A 17,485-nucleotide genomic window follows, 5' to 3' on the forward strand; every position below is an offset into this window, starting at 1 on the left:
TATTAACATGTTTCTGTCAACGGTCTGCAAGAGGAAGTCGATGTTATGAATAATGCTGAGACCAGACTGTTTCTGACAGCGCCCCTGGTGACGTAAACACCGTGCTACGTAAGGGTGCATCAGCCCCATCTTTCACTTCGCTCCCACTCGCCGCTTGCTGCGACGCGCAGAGCCATGCGGAAGCAGCACGTGTCACGTACCTCGCTGTTTTGTGGCGATCGTCGGCCGCCGTGCGGTGCTCCAACGTGTCAAGAACGTAGCAGACGACCACCAGGGCGAGCCTTGTCCCCACACCGATAGACGTTATGCTCTCCAGCGCCCTCTGGTAGGTCGCACGCTGTCGCGAGCGAAGTTCCTTTTCCTGTAACTGCCGAAACCTGCCACACCAACAAGGACGACACTAGTAAGGAACACGAAGACGCTAGTAGGGAACACGAAGACACTAGTAAGAAATAAAAAGACACTAGTCAGGAATAAAAAGACACTAGTCAGGAACACGAAGACGCTAGTATGGAACACGAAGACGTTAGTAAGGAACACGAAAACGCTAGTAAGGAACACGAAGATGCTAGTAGGGAACACGAAGACACTAGTACAAAATAAAAAGACACTAGTATAGAACACGAAGATGCTAGTGAAGAACATGAAGACGTTAGTAAGGAACATGAGGACACTAGTAAAGAACACAAAGACACTAGTGAAGAACATGAAGACACCAGGAAGGAAAATGAAGGCACCGTCGATGAACATGTACACTCTAGTCTAGTGAGACAAGAAATTATACAAGTAAGTAACAAGGGGGCTCTAGTACGAAACGGTTACACTAGGATGGACTATACTACTACTGTATTTTAGTTTGTATTATTATGCTAGCATGCAGTTTATACGAATGAAACTGCAGATGACAGTAGCAACACTTGGGCTTATAATAGAAACAAATAGGGATGATAGCTGGTTGTGTAACACGAGGTGGGAAGCTGGCTGAATTGAGAGCATTGGTCGTTTCACAGTTTCACTAAGAAGTACGAGCGATTCGCTGTATGACCTCGGGTGTTCTGTACTGGATTGCCTGGATGATGGCTACTGGCCAAGTGTCTACTGTCATTTGAAACAGACTCAGCAGTTAGTACTTTAGCCAAAGCCCGAAGATCGATCGAAATGCTTGCTCGTTTGATTAGCAAATATTATTGAGTAGTGATGTGGGAAAACAAAATTGATGTGAAGGAAGCAAAGACGACCTGTTTTGGAAGTTGCATATAAGGGTGAGCATGTGTGGAGTACGGAGGGAGAGAAACAGTCGACTAGTTCAGAGAGTAGATAGTAGACAGCATGAACTAACCCCTTAAGTGTAGTTGTTCGGCTATAATGACCTTAAACTGTGTTAGATGCGTAAACGTGTTTGAATTTGTTCAGAGAGAGAACGTTCCTTTTTAAATCTTGCTTCATGAGTAAATATTTGCATTAATTTGGGCTTATTGTATTATTTTGAGTTTTTACAGCTTAGCAATACACCTACTTTGACATTGGAGTTCATCCGTTTAACTGTGGTTTCTCGACTACAATTACCTGAGATTCAGGCCATTCTGTAGTTGCTCTGACAGAGCCGTGCAATTCTGCACGATGCAACGTAGCAGGCCAATGAGCTCCAACTCCGCTTTTGGCCTGTAGAGGGTGCTGCCTGTCATCCCTTGCAAGAGGTGCTGTGTCTGCTTGACAATATGCTCGAACGGCAACACGAACCTACAGACAGCCAATGGAGCACGCAAGTTTGGTTGGATTCTCGCTGAGCATTATGTCCGAGCTAATAATCTGGCTTGTTTGGTCGGATTACTGATCGAGCTGATCCTGCTGTGGTGGGTGGATCAAAGCAGATCCAATATGGTGGCATGCGAAATCAGCCATTCAGGGCAAGCTGCTGGTCGTCAAACATACATTGATAGGTCACAATTAAGACCAAAACTCACAGCAATGACAACAGGCAACCATAAAGTTCAGCGCCAAAGTTTCAGTAACTGTCCCCAGCAACACTGCAAGCATTAACGACTGGCACTGGTCAGGTTTGCTCGAGAAATGCGCCAGATCTCATTAAACCGAATTTCTCTGTACAGATAAACTGGCCCATAAGCATGAAAGCCATGGGATGAAGTATTATCCTAAGAATGGGTAACGCACTTAGAAGCACATGTCAGGCCGCACTACCTTTATAGTGAGTCTACCAAACTTTTTACGCAATCATACACCCTGGCAGGTGTTGTGCAGCACATGTCATATAAACATGCAAAAAACAGTAGAATAGTAATGAAATTATTTTAATAGCTAACAGCAGTAATGTATTAGCAACTTAACGATTAATTGTATCTTTTAATTGCAATACAGAACAAGGAGAAATGAAATAATACCTACTTATCCAGGCCTCCATCGCAGAAAGTCGATGACATCTGCGTAATGCTGAGAGCTGCTTGGCATGCAGGACGGAACAGAGGCTCTGTGGCGGACACGTTACTCCACGAGCAACGGATTCCATCAAACACGCTGCAAAATGTGCGGAATTCACATTAGTACTTAGACGAAATAAAGTCCAAAACAGTATAAAAATTCGAAAAATTTGATCAGGATGCATATGACATGTTTTCAAGATTGATAATTGAACTCGGAACGCAAGTAAACATTGAATCGTAGACAACACCATCTCGCAACATACTGCCAAAGTATCTGTGAGATATTTGTGCAATAAAATTTATTTGAATTTGAATTTGAATTTGACAGACAGTATTCACTTGCGTACGTGTGAACGCGCCGACTCAAACCAACCCGAGCCAAATTTAGCCTGAGCCAAATTTATCCCATTTAGCTCGAGCCAAACCATTACCGTGTGAACGCGGTATTAGTATTCACTTAGCAATTATTACCTGGTTGTTAGTCACCTAACTACTATTCACTTAGCTGTTATCCACCTAAGTGGTGCTCACCTCTGTTACGCACCTCCCAATTACTCAGCTAGCTCATACTTACGTAAAGGTATGGGGCTTCAACATTAAGAGTGAGATACGTACAGGAGTGTCTGGATATCCGTGGGCTCTGTAATCACCCTAATTGATTTCTCTTCATATAGAGAGAGCTACAAACGCCTCGCAGAAATATGAAAAGGGCAAATTTCATACCGGTCGTCTGGAACGCAGAGCTCTGACCAGGTGGATAGTGACCCAGAACAGTCCTTGATCTATGAAGTGAAACCACAATTCAAATATTCACCAATGCAATTCACTATCCATGCTGGAGTACTACTCCTACTACTGCTATTATTTTCATAGGACTGCAAATTATTTTTCTATTTCTTCTTCTTATTATTATTAGTATTATCAGAATAATTCAAACTTTCTGTGTCCACATTAAAATATGTAACATTTACCCAAGTTCACATAATCATGTGCATCAACAGAAACTGTGCACAACGGGACACCGCCCTTGTTCGTCTGTTTGATGCGCTATGTGTTTTTAACAGATTCATACCCACAAATAGAAGGCGAATCCAGACGAGTAATGCACTACTATGATCCATCATGATCACGGACGTGCACTTAAATGTGATCACACAAACTCGGCAAGCGAACACGTGTAAAATTACTAATTTGATTACCTGTCGCACGAGTGCCGATCTCGGATGGAATATCGACTCGTAGCCTTTTATAGCCGCCAGTAGCCGGTAGACTCCATTCTCCTAATAGTGGGAGTGTCAGAGAGTGTTAGAGTAATTTAGTAGATATATATATGCATTGTTTTGCACCTCTTATTGATTTGTCACTGTATCTTATATTTGTATCTTACGTATCTTATCTTATGTGAAAGGAAAATGATGTGGGGGAGTCCATTTTTGAGTATCCGAGGTAAAACGTGTGCAATTTCCCAGGTTACAGTTAAATCGCAATTATTAGTTCTTTTTAATCTTTACAATCTATTTTATTTTAATTAATTGGTATTTCCCGGTTCCTAGGTAGTTAAAATGGTCTAATATAAATCCACATCCCGAAAAGCAATGGGTTCACTTTCTCATATATGTAATGTGTATGTAGGGTTATGTTGTGTATTGACAACGTAGTCTGTTCTAGCTATGGATAACTCACATATATGGCAGAAATAGGAGATCGCAGTATAAGAAGGTTGATGCAAAACAACAGTATAAGAGAAAATTCAGGGTAAAATGGCAATACATTTCAAATATACATAACAAGATAATATAGGACAGGGGTACATGTGGAAGAAAGAAATACAGGGCAGGTGTAAAGAAAACGACAATGCCAAACAATAGCACATGTGAAAATACAACATAGTGGTACATAAGAAGAGAATATAGGACACTGACACATAATAAAGCAATATTGGAGAACTGTACATAAGTACAGAGCAAGAGTAAAGGCGGGACCCGGAGATAATTGGAAAGAGGTACATGGGTGAGTGAGTGAATCTGGGTCGCACAGGGCCATGCCTTATTTATATACAGTCCTGAAATAATATAAGAATATATAAAAAATATTATACTATACTCCCGGCCCCCCACTCCGAGGTTGGAGGGACCGCATGCGCGTTCCCAAAATCTCCGGTAAAGGGGTATTTTTCGCGCGACAAAATCCGGCCCAAAAATTGTAAAAAAGGGGGTGTATTTGACTTTTCACCCGGAGATTTCTTTAAAAAGGGGGTGTTTTTCCTCTCTCTCTCTTTCATCTTGAATATCATAGAAAACTTTATCAAATCCCGGGATCAAATTCCTGAAATTCCTGCTAGTTTTGAAAGCTCATTCAGGATTATTTAATTTTGAAATGTAAAAATATTGCCCCCTTGTTCCCCTCGATCACTGAACTCTACACTACGTAGTGTAGACTGGTTCGACAGTTCCACACGCTACACTAACGTCACTACGGTTGGAATGAGAGCTCACCTGAGATAGGGGGTACATTGAGCAGTGTTCCGGATTTAGGGGGGTCTCCAAGGCAGGAAAAACCCGCAAAAAGCCCGCGAAAGGAGTTCCGGATTTAGGGGGGTCTCCAAGGCAGGAAAAACCCGCAAAAAGCCCGCGAAAGGGGGTTCAGAAATTTTAGCAGTCCTGAGATAGGGGGGTGCTTTCAAAGGGAGGGAACGAGCATATGCGTACCCTAAATAACACTGAGTGGAGGGGCCGGGACTATATTATATTATGTCATGTTATATTATATTACATTCCAATTAGGTTGTTGCTGCATCCTGTAGTTGCACACGCGAACGCAATCTGCTAAACAATGAGTTAGTTGTTCTATACAGATGCACCATTCAGCTGTACACGTAGCAATATGGATTTTTGGCATTTTGCACAATTTATCACAATTTATGCAGCATCACACTGTAGATATGTGTGGTTTATTCACCATCTGTCCTTACATCGATCAATTCAGAAGCGAGCAGACCATATAGGATCCTGTTAATTAACGAGGTGAGACAATAAGAGTCCCTTTGCTCGTGCTCGTACCTTTAGGTTCGATAGCTAGCAGATTAATTACGCAGCTACTGGCAAGGCACAGCAATGAGAGGAAACGTGTGAAAGGAGAGCCCGACTGAAAACAGAGGCATGAGTGTAAAATAGGTTAGAGATTTAATAATAATAATAATAATAATAATAATATTGCAACGCACACGCATTTTACTACTCAGTGAAACGCACTGATAGGTTTCTCAGCTCTACGCGATCCAATGCAACTGTGACTGCAAATGAATCATAACAAAAACAGCTAAACAAGATGCCGCTCCCTGCACTGTTCTGTGAGCATTGCGACCGATAGGAAAATTGGTCGTTTCGTACAATTTCGTTCAGGAAAATAATTCGTGATGAATCCCGAAATTGTGGTTCAATTCATCTGAGTATATGGCATGGTAATAAAAGCACGCCATATTCTTCGTAACTTTTCTAACATATTCTGCATTAACATCGATGGGGAGCCACGAACCCAGATGTTTGAGGGCAATAAAATTTGCTTGTTGTTAGGAACTAGTCCCTCTACTTTAATTCCTAATGGTTTCGCCCGAGACCTAATTGGACTGTATTGCGTGACAGTAGACAGGTTTTTCACTTCTATCAGCCATTCCTTTTTGTGTAACAGTTCTGTAACGATGGCTACAGTGGTCCTCAGCGATATCATCTAACACATCCAGATGAGACGGGATACCAGAGAAGTGTTGCCGAAAGGAGGTGTTGATCCTAACCGTTGAGCGCGGATCTTGCGCGCAGTTCCGCGGCAAGGCGCACGCGACCGCGGGAACGTCCTACGACAGTATACAGCGCTGGCAGCTATGGATCCGTGCGCCAAATGTATAGGTCGGCGCACGGATCCATAGCTGCCAGCGAACAGTCCGGAATTTTAGCGGGGGACACAGAGGGCAGAGATTTGGGACGTGGGAGGAACTCGCGACTTAGATGGGGAGTCGTACAGATGGGGGGGGGGCGAAAGCGAAGCTTTTGATTTCGCGGTGGTTCCATTTCCGTGTGGTCTTAGGCGTTTTCACTATAAGTTGTACAGCGCCCCATGACGCCTGTCCTATGTAACACTTGATATGTGAACACCAGAGAGATCGCACCATGATTGCATGAAGAAATGGATGAGAATGTTGTACGAGAGAGTATGCGCATTATGTGGCTATTCGTTACATCGAACCGATTCCTCTGCGTATTGCTCTGCTCTGTGCTGCTACAGAACGTCATGACAGCAGTACCTACGTCGTGTTGAAAGGAACTGTTGACAGCCGTCATGTTAAAGATGTCGGCGACGTTGTTTTGCCTGAAGTTCTTCATGTAACGTGATGTTGTGCACACAATCGGCAACTTCCTCAATATGATAGATTTGGATGACATTTGTCACGCGTAGTAAGACTTATATTGCTAAACGGCGCATATATGATCGCCGGAGAATGTATAACTGTTGTGTATAAAAGTTGCAAAGATATTAAAAATCCGACCGTTATTTCATGATATTTTTTATAAAATAGTGATACGAAATAGTACACGAATTGTGCGCCCATTTACCTCTTTCAAATCATACGCTGTTTACGAATCTCCATTCGCTGGATTTCCCCCGAGCTCCGCCCACTTTAAAAATAGTGCTAGCATTGTGGCAGTGGTATCTTGAGTGGGCGAAAGGGCACTGCATGCAGTTTGATTGTGGCAGTGGTATCCTGGACCCGGTTCCACAGTCGTGGATTAACTTTAACCCTAGGTTAAGACTAACTCTGAGTTAATCTCACTAACTCTGAGTTAGTAAACTCCGAGTTAAATTTGGGTTTCATAAACATGGATTAAATCCTGAGTTAAATAACTGAGAGTTAACGCAGAGCAAGACTTAGAGTAACTCAGAGTTAGTATCCCATAATTCCACATAGTTAGAACAGACGAACATGATAGACGCATGATAGACGCATAGACGATAGACGCATGATAGACGCACGATAGACGCATGATAGACGCATGATAGACGCTTGATAGACGCATGATAGACGCATAGACGATAGACGCATGATAGACGCACGAACATGGTAGAAGGTGTAATGAAAAAACGTTATAATGAAAACTGGCAGCGATAAATAAATGAGGGAAAATATTTTGCCAGCAACGTTTGCGCCAGTAGCACGGCGCTTTAACAACTGCGGCTATTGCGACATCGCTAAATATCATACATTTTCCCATATTATCACAGTACGGATGCCTGGATCAGCGTTGGTATGCCATCAATGGCCGACCAATGTACACCAAACGTAAACAAACACCTATGTTCCAGCAGCAGCGGAGGATCGGACACGGGGCAGTACTAAATAAACTAATTAGCTCTAGTACTAGTACCCTAGAGCTAAACTAATCTCGTAGAAACTACGAGAGTGTATGAACGGGCGCTGGATGGAGTTTAGGGGTTATAGCTAGACTGGTACCCGTTCGCCACCTTCACTCCGGCAAGTATCCTTCGCTACACTGAAGTTAGTTAGTGTAGCATGTGGAACTGTCTACCGGGGAGCAGTGTAGGTTATAGCCGGCCGAGCGGTCTGCAGGAAAGTCGTAGCGAAACGCTATGCATATAGCCTCGTTGCGCCATCTATCACAGGGCATATGTACTACACTGTCACTGATATGGGGGCATGAATTAGTCGCTGGCACAAAAAAGTTCAACTCCGTTTTTTACAGCAAACCAAGCCCGCCGAGTAGCGAACCAAGAATTACGACAATTTTTAGGAAATCTCTAGCTACGTGGGTAGTCAAACCCGTCGTGCAATCGCCAGAACTGCTCAATTCAGCGATATAGCCCCACAATTGCGTCTATAGTAGACCCGTTGAAATTGCTATTCAATGAGTGCAGCGTTGTTGTGTTAGTGTGCCGCTACGCGGCGTTTTTCGCGCTTCGCGCAATATCTGGGCTGCCGATCGTCGAGAACTCCCCAAATGTAACTAGTAAGGAGATTTTCACTCATGGAATATCACTTGTGTAAAATTCGGTTGATTTTACACAAATAACCTCCCGATTGATTAACTCATCCGATAAATCCTAACAAGCAGTGACATGGTTATAAAGTAACATCTGCCAATATTCACCTTTAGAAGTTTAATTTTTGTGGAAATCTCTTATGGAATTTCTAATAGACCCTGCAGATGTAGTTGCTTCAGTTTCTTCCCAAGTGAATATATCTTAACCATAGGGGACATGGGTTCAACAGTGTTACAACTGTAGGTGCTAGTGATGTTATTATAAGGTCAGTGTTATATAATATAATAGTATATAAGAATCGAACGTAAGGATACTTTATTAGCCTGTCTGGAAATAGCAAGGAAATTATTTGCCCTGGGCGGTGCATAAAAATAACATGAACTATGCCGCCTGAAACCAAAAAATTTGTAACAAAATTAAGCATAACAAACGAAACTTGGTTACAGTATCTAATCATACCGGTGTGTTAAAAAAATTATAAAGGTTGTGTCTGTGTGAAGTTTGATGTATTGGAGAATATCGTACATAAGGGGACAAAAGGAATTAAATGTGACATATATATATAAGGACAATACAGCACAGTTAGTTATACACACGTAATGGAGATGTGGATAATAAATACGGGATATAAATAGGAAAGAATTCTACACAAATTATTCGAAACATTGATCATTCGCTTTTATCAGCCAAAACTCGGAAACTTTCGCATAGTGGTGATATTATTCCAGCATAGAATGAATAAAAAAGTATTAAAAAAACAAATTCGATGTTAACATGGCTGCCATTTTTGTTAGAAAATGCTGAGACAAGATGCTCACAACACTCACCGTCCTCAACGGAGCATCAGAAGGCAGGCAGGCAGAGCAGAACGCAAGACAGAGGGCGCTGACATGATCGAATAGGACCAGCGGCAGGCTGGAGAAGTTGATCTCGCCGTGGCTGAGTTTATCGCGAATACGCGGGCCGTCAGTGTGCACCAGCAGGTCAAAGAGCACCATCTATGACATTAAAATGACAGGAATGACAAGACAAATATGCATCGTAATATATCTATCTATCTATTTATATGTGTGTGTGTGTGTGTGCGTGCGTGCGTGCGTGCGTGTGTTACGAAGCATTTCCGTCTCGGTGGTTAAATAAGAAGTTTGAAGACACTCTGATCCTTTACATTTAAACTCTGCCTGATTCCCTACTCAGAGACAAAAAGTCTAAACGGTTTCGGTTCGTCATTCGGTGATTTAACCGCGTAAACTGTTACCATGTACGATTCTCCTATAGCTGACATCAGCTTGTTCTCTCGTCCATCAGCCAGCTGAGGCAAGAGCATCTCATCAAATGTTGTGAAAAGCACCGTGTTCTGCAATAAATAAATGGAAGAAATTGCAGCGTATGGAGATGTGACTCAAGGTACACGCTCCTCAATAAATCGAGTGCAAAAACCAAGAAATTATAAAAAGAAATATATTCCTTGAAAAAGGAACTGGTGACAGCCACCAAATGTAAAATCAAAAATACAATAGCAATGACATGAGAACTCAGACCTAGACATTTAAATATCTCTTTACAAACCTAATACAAATGAACATTGTTTGCCTAAATCATAAAAAAAATTCATGAATATGTAAACTGTAATATGATTATGTTTTGATCTCTAATGGCCTAAGAAACCATGCTCATTCATTAGGCATAATACAGTAAACTTCTGCGATTATTCACTGCTGCACTGCTTCTTGTCCTGGCAAGAACAATTTTCTAACCATTTAATAATTACCACTAGAAAGTACTCTTCTGCATTTACGTCCTGCGTATACACAATTGTACATATAATATGGCTATAATATGATACATAATAATACATAATAATACATAATTGTACATAATTGTACATAATAATACATAATAATACATAATTGTACATATAATATGGCCCTATATACAGAAATAGGTCAATTGGTTTTCTAGACACATTTCGCTATGGATCTGCCATGGATAGAGCCATGCTATATATAGCTATATAGCTATATGGCTCTATATGCTATATAGAGCCATACTATCATGCTATGGATCAGTGTTGTAGGTCTCGAGGTCGGTCTTGGCCTCGAGACCGGCCTCGAGACCGTTTTCCTTGGTCTCGGTCTTGGTCTTGGCCTCGGAGTGCAATGACTCGGACTCGGACTCGGACTCGAGCCCTCCGGACTCGAGGACTCGGGTCGAGACCGGCTCGAGGCCACTACATAAATAGTACACAACTGTACATATTGTAACACGAGGCAGTTTACAAGGATTTAAAACTAAAACTCGTAGGTTTTCTAGATACACGGTCTAATCTTGTAACGTTTTCAATGGCTCGATTAAGATTCTTGTCCCTTTGGTTTGAATCTGCTGTCACTTCGTCCCTTTTTCTACCACTTCCTTCTCTTCTTCTACCACTTCGAAGGTACTAGCACTCTCTAATTTGGTTCAACAAGCCATGTCATTTGCGTAAAACAGAAATGGATCCGTTACTTTGACACGTTTCGTATGACTCGTGTCTATGTGTTTCGTGCGCAGTTGCAGCAAGCAGATGCGTGATATTGTTCGATACAAGCACACGCACGCACGCACGCACGCACGCACGCACGCACGCACGCACGTCTACGTGCACACGCACGCACACACTCACATGCACGCACGTGTACGTTCACACGCACACACGCACGCACGAAGGCATGCACGCACGTGTACCTGCACACGCACGCACGCACGCACGCACGTACGTGTACCAGCACACACACGCACGTACGCACGCACGCATGCACGTGTACGTGCACACACACGGACGCACGCACGCACGCTCGTGTAAGTTCACAGGCACGCACGCACGCACGTGTACGTACACACGCACGCATACACTCATGCACGCACGTGTACGTGCACACGCACGCACGCACGCACGTGTACCTGCACACACACGCACGTACGCACGCACGCACACATGCACAGACGTGTACCTGCACACGCGCACACGTACGCACGAACGTGTACCTGCACACGCGCGCACACACGCACGCACGCACGCACGCACGCACGCACGCACATGTACGTACACACGCACGCACGCACGTGTACGTGCACACGCACGCATGCACGCACGTGTACGTGCACACGCACGCACGCACGCACGTGTACGTGCACACGCACGCATGCACGCACGTGTACGTGCACACGCACGCACGCACGTGTACATGCACACGCACGCACGCAGCACGCACGTGTACGTGCACTACATAAACAGCGCTTTCTATCAGAACATGTGGTCATTCATCTGTAAATGTCAAGCAGCACGCTTCGCTTCTGCAAACCACAACACATAACAAATACACGTGACCTGATCTATGACGTCACGTGAAACATCGCTATACACTTTCGAATGTCTACGATGCACTGTTGCGATTTTTTCCCTTTTTCCCCTTTTTTCTGATTTTTCCCCTTTTTTCCCTTTTTCCGATTTTTTCCCTTTTTTTATTAAAACTGGACTCTCACTCAGACTTGGACTCGGGTGGTGTGGACTCGGACTCGGACTCGGACTCGGGTGGCGCGGACTCGGACTCGGACTCGGACTCGGGGGGTGCGGACTTGGACTCGGACTCGGACTCGGGGGGTGCGGACTCGACTACAACACTGCTATGGATAGAGCCATTTGTATGGTGAACTAATTTGCATACAAGATGATATCTGGAAAACATGCAGAAAATTCGTTTCAAGGAGCCATTAGAACTTTTGTATCATGTGCATACTGTGAATGTATACTGATTTAGCATGAATAAAATTCATGTGGTGTACGAATTGTCGTTTTCTAAGTATTTGTAGGTAATTTTTGTATCATGCTATATCAGCCCTGTAGCCTATGGACGCCATCTACTGGTGATTTCTACCTCAAATTTTGAGTGCAATTGTTCTGACTAGGATATCCTTCTATTGGCACTCTCATTAGTCAATAACAATAGCTAAGCACACAACAGCCATTTAGCATTATATAGCATTAAACCGACACGTTATATCTGACATTACACAGGGAAAGCAGAGGACAGCCGTTACAAAAGCAGACAACAACTCCACAGGCTGCAAATCACAGTACATGAGCAGTCAGCAGCCGCTCTTCAAAACTTGCCTCTGCGGTCAGCATGCGTTCCTGACATTTATTAACGGTAGTGAACACCCTCCTAAGACCATGTTCCAGCTGTGGCAGCAACAGTGCCAACCCGTATCCATGTCTGTAATCCATTTTGTAAAAAACGTGAACAATTTATATAATACAATAGCAGAAATAGGAAAAACTGGCAAATAAGTGTGTGAAACAACCGTATACTTGACAGTTGACACATAGTTGATTGACAATAGTTCATAATACTTCTCATGTGTATTGGCAGGCATAAGTTCCTTACCTTCCATGCTGCAATAAATGTAATGCGAGCTCCCAGTATGGTTTAAATGTCGGTGTAACAAAGCAGCTGGAGTGAACAAGTCTTTTCCACAGGTCGGGTTGGCAATTTACGTGCGAAATAGCTGCAAACATGAAAACACATTCAGTTAGAAAATATCATACAAACTCACTGTTACATCACCTATTTATGCTGCCAACAATTTTTAACAGAGCAAGATTTCTATTCATTGGTTCATTTTGTACATGGTCTATTTTAACCATGCTTAGCAAATTAAATTGGAGGAAAAGGTATACCACGAAATAGAGCTCAAATAATTTTTTAAATGACAAAGCAAACAGATCTTCTTGGTATTTGATTTTTTTTTATCACCTTCATCTAATCCCTGCACCCAACATACAACAATACATATCAACTGTAAGCTGCCATTTATTAACACAATTAAATCAGTTTTGAGTCGAGTCGGCAAAGATTGTCATGTTAAGTAAACACGATTAAAAATGATTTTACCTGGGAGAACACCCTGGTACATGCTCACATGTGGGTATGCTATGTATGGCCTCTGAGGAATTTCTACATCACCGATGACCTCTCCCAGCGATACGATGATGAGAATCAGGAATGCTACACACCTAGTTATCGGGTCAGCAGTATTCAGTGATGTGAAAGGTAATGGTCAGCTGACTTGGAACATGAAAACAGACATGATTGTAGCACTGATATTATTACTTCAATTAATTCTCTCTAAGCAATATTATTTTCATTGTCCTATTGTGATAGTATAGACTCAATCCTCTTTCTTTCTCTGAAAACATTGTGTCCTTTTATCTCACAATTGTTTGGCATTGGACCCAATTGTGTGTGATTGCAATGGTTTTGAGAATAAATGAACTGGGATAACTTTAAGTAACACTGGCTGTGTTAGGACACTAACAGTGGGCCAGACACTTTTCAGACAAAAGCATTTATTTATACCTAGTTTTAAATCAAAGGGCCTTGGCCAAACAATACCAAATTTTAATAGACATGCCAAGCCACTCGAAAATATCATGGCACAAGCCACAGATGTCTAACGTAAGACAGAATAAAAATGATTGTGTGTCTAATATGTTATGCGAACCTCAACGGTATTTCCTGAGGCCCAGCAAAGCCATGCCAAGTGATATTTCTCAGGTTGAGAGATGTGGGTGGACCCATCAATACCTTCAAGATACTCATCTAGAAATTTGTCAGAGAAATTAATTAGGAATAGGAAAGCCAAAGTAATGGAGTTCCACGTTGCTATGCCTTGGATCCAGCATCTTTTATTCACATTGATGCAAAGCAGTGACGTATATTTCTTTAGCTAAATAGCAGGGAACTTTTCAACATTCTTTATCCACAACCATCTCTTGACGATCTTTACGACGTTTAAATACAACACAAGTAAAAAAATACAATACAATACAATAACACGATACAAGTAAGTACCTGAAATTGTCCAAATGTGTGAACAAGCTCTGGTGTAGAGAGCAGGGTATTCAGAAGTGAAGGACACTGCACTCCTCTGAGTAGGTAAACCTGAAAACAATTATAAAGACATCCAAAAAGATAAACCACAGATGTACATTTCTGGGTAACAGTTCGACTGCAGAAATGCAGAGAAGCAAACCCTAATTAAGTATCATTAGATAAAATTATATAGTTTAAAAATAGCAGAATCAGGCCTTGCGCTTTAAAAGTATCAAGACAGTTGGGAATATTTCTCTTGACATATTCTACTGAACTGATTTATGACTCCCACTATATACACAAGTCTCAAACATTTTCTTTCTACACAATAAACATTTTTCTATACTTATATATGCTTCGTGAATTTTAAGGGTTTTCAATATGTAAGCAATAGAATCATCTATTTTAGACCACCTTCATCAACCTTTAAACTGCAAATATACTGTAATCATATTTCATATGAGTGTATATACTATATCTCACACGTCACATTTGTTCATAGACTGATAGTATTCTTCTGGGGCACATACATGCAGCTATTTTGCTACATTAAAATTAACCACTTCACAAACCTTGAGTTTGATTTGAGCAGAACCCTTATAAGGGCACTTTGCAGGAAATAAATAATCGTGCTGAGCATATCAACTAATATGGCTACATATTAATTAGGAGCACAGCTTTTAACTGTGATGAAGCAAAACAATGAATGACAAAGTTGCTGAATCTTGCTGAAGTCTTGAACTTTAACAGCCAGACAGAACAAGTCTAACAGCAAGGGTTTATCGAACCATTGTGAATAAAAATAAAATAGCTGCATGCCAATACTATATGTCCTATAAGTCATATATGTCCTTTATATAAGTCAGTATGCCCTATATATCCTACATTAAAATGTAAGTCCTCTTTGTCTAGACATTCAATGATTAATTTCTCACATGGAGTCACTTTTATGTGAGAGATGGTGCGAGAGAATGATCACTAGTCTCGAAAAGCAAGGCCTGCCGTATACGTATATTAATTTATACATGTCTCCCTGATATTCCTACTGGACACACATTTCCAAGAGCTCTCTCTAGAACCGCGGTCAATAAAAGCATAGAGAGTGTGTGGTATCCAGCTCCCTTCTGTAGCATCTCGAAGCAGTCCACTATAACCTGTAAAGATGCATGGAAAATCCAGCTTTTCAATTTAGGGGAAAGAGACTGACAACAGTATTTTGGTGACAATTAATGCTACTTGAGAAATGGGCTGATTATAATAGAATCTTTATGGGGGAGGGGAGCCTGACATGTGCACGCTTAGACTTGGGTGGCATCAAATGCTTAGCAATACCAGCCATCGATGGCTTGTGGTAGAGATATGAAAATTATAGGGCTCATGAAGACATGCACATTTAAATCACACATCTACACGTCAGTACCACTTCCTGCTACTACTAATAATTGATCAGGAATTGCCCTGGAATAATTGCTGAAGAGATTCTTCTTTTTCGAGCATCACACCAACCTCAGGCTGGCCTGTCCAACCAAGCTTGCTCATGTGGCTCATCCGAAATACACTGGGTGACATGGCAGTGAGAACCTGCTCACTGCACTCCATCACAGGAACAAGCTTCTGCACAATGCTGCTGTGCTTCTCGAATCCCATGGTTTCTACTGGGATGTCTATAATAGAGGGCTTTCTCTGTACGAGAGTAACTTACACAAGGCAAAACAAAGGCATAACTAGATAGATACTGTAGGATCTAGATAAAGCATAAATTCTGTTTCTATGCATCGTGGATACCCTCGCACAGTGCTAGCATGATATTACACTGGCATCATGTTTCTGCCACATTTTGGATATAGATCGATTTTAATTTCTAACATTTCCAGAAAACATAAATGATAAACTTTTGCCATAGTAAAATGATTCTATGTTAGGTTCCGATGTTAGTCGAAACATTATTAAACCTTGCATCTATTGGCTCTTATGATTGTTATATTTGTTATAGTTTACAAGTTGTTGATGATAGTTAGTTATATATTATCCTTACAATTTATTCTGGCAGGTAAATGATACATAACCTCATATTTATCAAATAAATATTTACAAGATAACGCCTTTTAAACCGTTTGTCTAATTATATAGTAAATAATGCTTTAGTTACATGTACTTTACTTACCTCCAATAAGCCGATAAATAGCATCCCAGTTTATTATGTTCTGACATATTACATGGTTGAGGTGATCACTGCTCTCTATAGGTAAACTGTTGCAAGTGGCCTTCTGCCAATCTGTACCATCTTCTTCTCCGTTGACTATAGAACCTCTTTCTAATTTATATATATCGCACTCACAGCAATAGTAAAAGTTGTAATTCTGCTCGTCGTTGCTACCACTAGGCACTAAATATCTCTGCAAACTGAATGAAAGCCCTGATCTGGTACCACTATCATTTAATAACTGGGAGACTGGTGGAGAGAGGAACGTCTCTTTATCGGGCAAAGCTAAGTTATGTAGATCACTTGCACTTGCAACCTTGTCACATGTCATTATTCGTTAGATAATTCAATCCAATTGAGTTTGAAGCAAAACTCCCCAAAAGTACTTTTTCCCAGTCGCCGAGTATGGCATAAGTTAATGTGGTTCAGGCTTATCAATTTATCAAGTGTCAAGGAACCGTTTCCTATCGTGTTAAATTGAACGACTTGTATATTCGCCTAGTACTGCATACGCGAATCCTACTTCTATTTAACTTCTATTTTACTGTTCTTATCAACGAGAGTGTTAATCTAAACGTAACCTGGCAATTTGTTGATGTTATGGTTAGTATTAGTAATGTAATAATATAATAAGCCACTTTCAACTGGGGGCTGACATATTGAAAAGTAACTACCCCGCCCCCTGTTGCCGGAATTAGTGATCATCATCAACTTCCATAGAGATATCTATGGATATGTCGGATATAGGTATTAGCAGGAGTAGATAATAGGGAATTATCTACTCCCTATTATCTACACTATCTACCCTATTACCCTATTATTCCATAGAGATATCTATGGATATGGGTATTAGCAGGAGTAGATAATAGGGAATTATCTAC

At 41.5% G+C, this 17,485-nt stretch overlaps 1 protein-coding gene across 4 annotated transcripts in view; it reads right to left on the minus strand.

Annotated features, from left to right (window-relative positions):
• Window positions 1–17,240, minus strand: part of LOC106812983 (endoplasmic reticulum membrane-associated RNA degradation protein-like) — a 42,162-nt gene extending 24,922 nt beyond the window's left edge. The window contains exons 1-15 of one of the 4 annotated variants that reach the window (XM_014817019.1): window positions 16,566–17,240; window positions 15,908–16,065; window positions 15,457–15,555; window positions 14,381–14,470; window positions 14,031–14,128; window positions 13,421–13,542; window positions 12,914–13,034; window positions 12,640–12,742; window positions 9,748–9,846; window positions 9,317–9,487; window positions 3,638–3,718; window positions 3,162–3,220; window positions 2,404–2,532; window positions 1,567–1,740; window positions 201–377 (exon numbers count right to left, since the gene is read on the minus strand). In XM_014817019.1, coding sequence (XP_014672505.1) covers window positions 201–377; window positions 1,567–1,740; window positions 2,404–2,532; window positions 3,162–3,220; window positions 3,638–3,718; window positions 9,317–9,487; window positions 9,748–9,846; window positions 12,640–12,742; window positions 12,914–13,034; window positions 13,421–13,542; window positions 14,031–14,128; window positions 14,381–14,470; window positions 15,457–15,555; window positions 15,908–16,065; window positions 16,566–16,935 — 2,051 coding nt within the window. In that variant the 5' untranslated portion in view covers window positions 16,936–17,240. The remainder of the gene's footprint in view (window positions 1–200; window positions 378–1,566; window positions 1,741–2,403; window positions 2,533–3,161; window positions 3,221–3,637; window positions 3,719–9,316; window positions 9,488–9,747; window positions 9,847–12,639; window positions 12,743–12,913; window positions 13,035–13,420; window positions 13,543–14,030; window positions 14,129–14,380; window positions 14,471–15,456; window positions 15,556–15,907; window positions 16,066–16,565) is intronic. The other 3 variants (XM_014817021.1, XM_014817022.1, XM_014817020.1) reach the window with 3 other exon arrangements.
• Between the last annotated feature and the right edge of the window lie 245 nt (window positions 17,241–17,485).

Source organism: Priapulus caudatus, unplaced genomic scaffold (genome assembly GCF_000485595.1).
Source record: "Priapulus caudatus unplaced genomic scaffold, Priapulus_caudatus-5.0.1 Scaffold709, whole genome shotgun sequence".
NCBI classification, from domain to species: domain Eukaryota; kingdom Metazoa; phylum Priapulida; class Priapulimorpha; order Priapulimorphida; family Priapulidae; genus Priapulus; species Priapulus caudatus.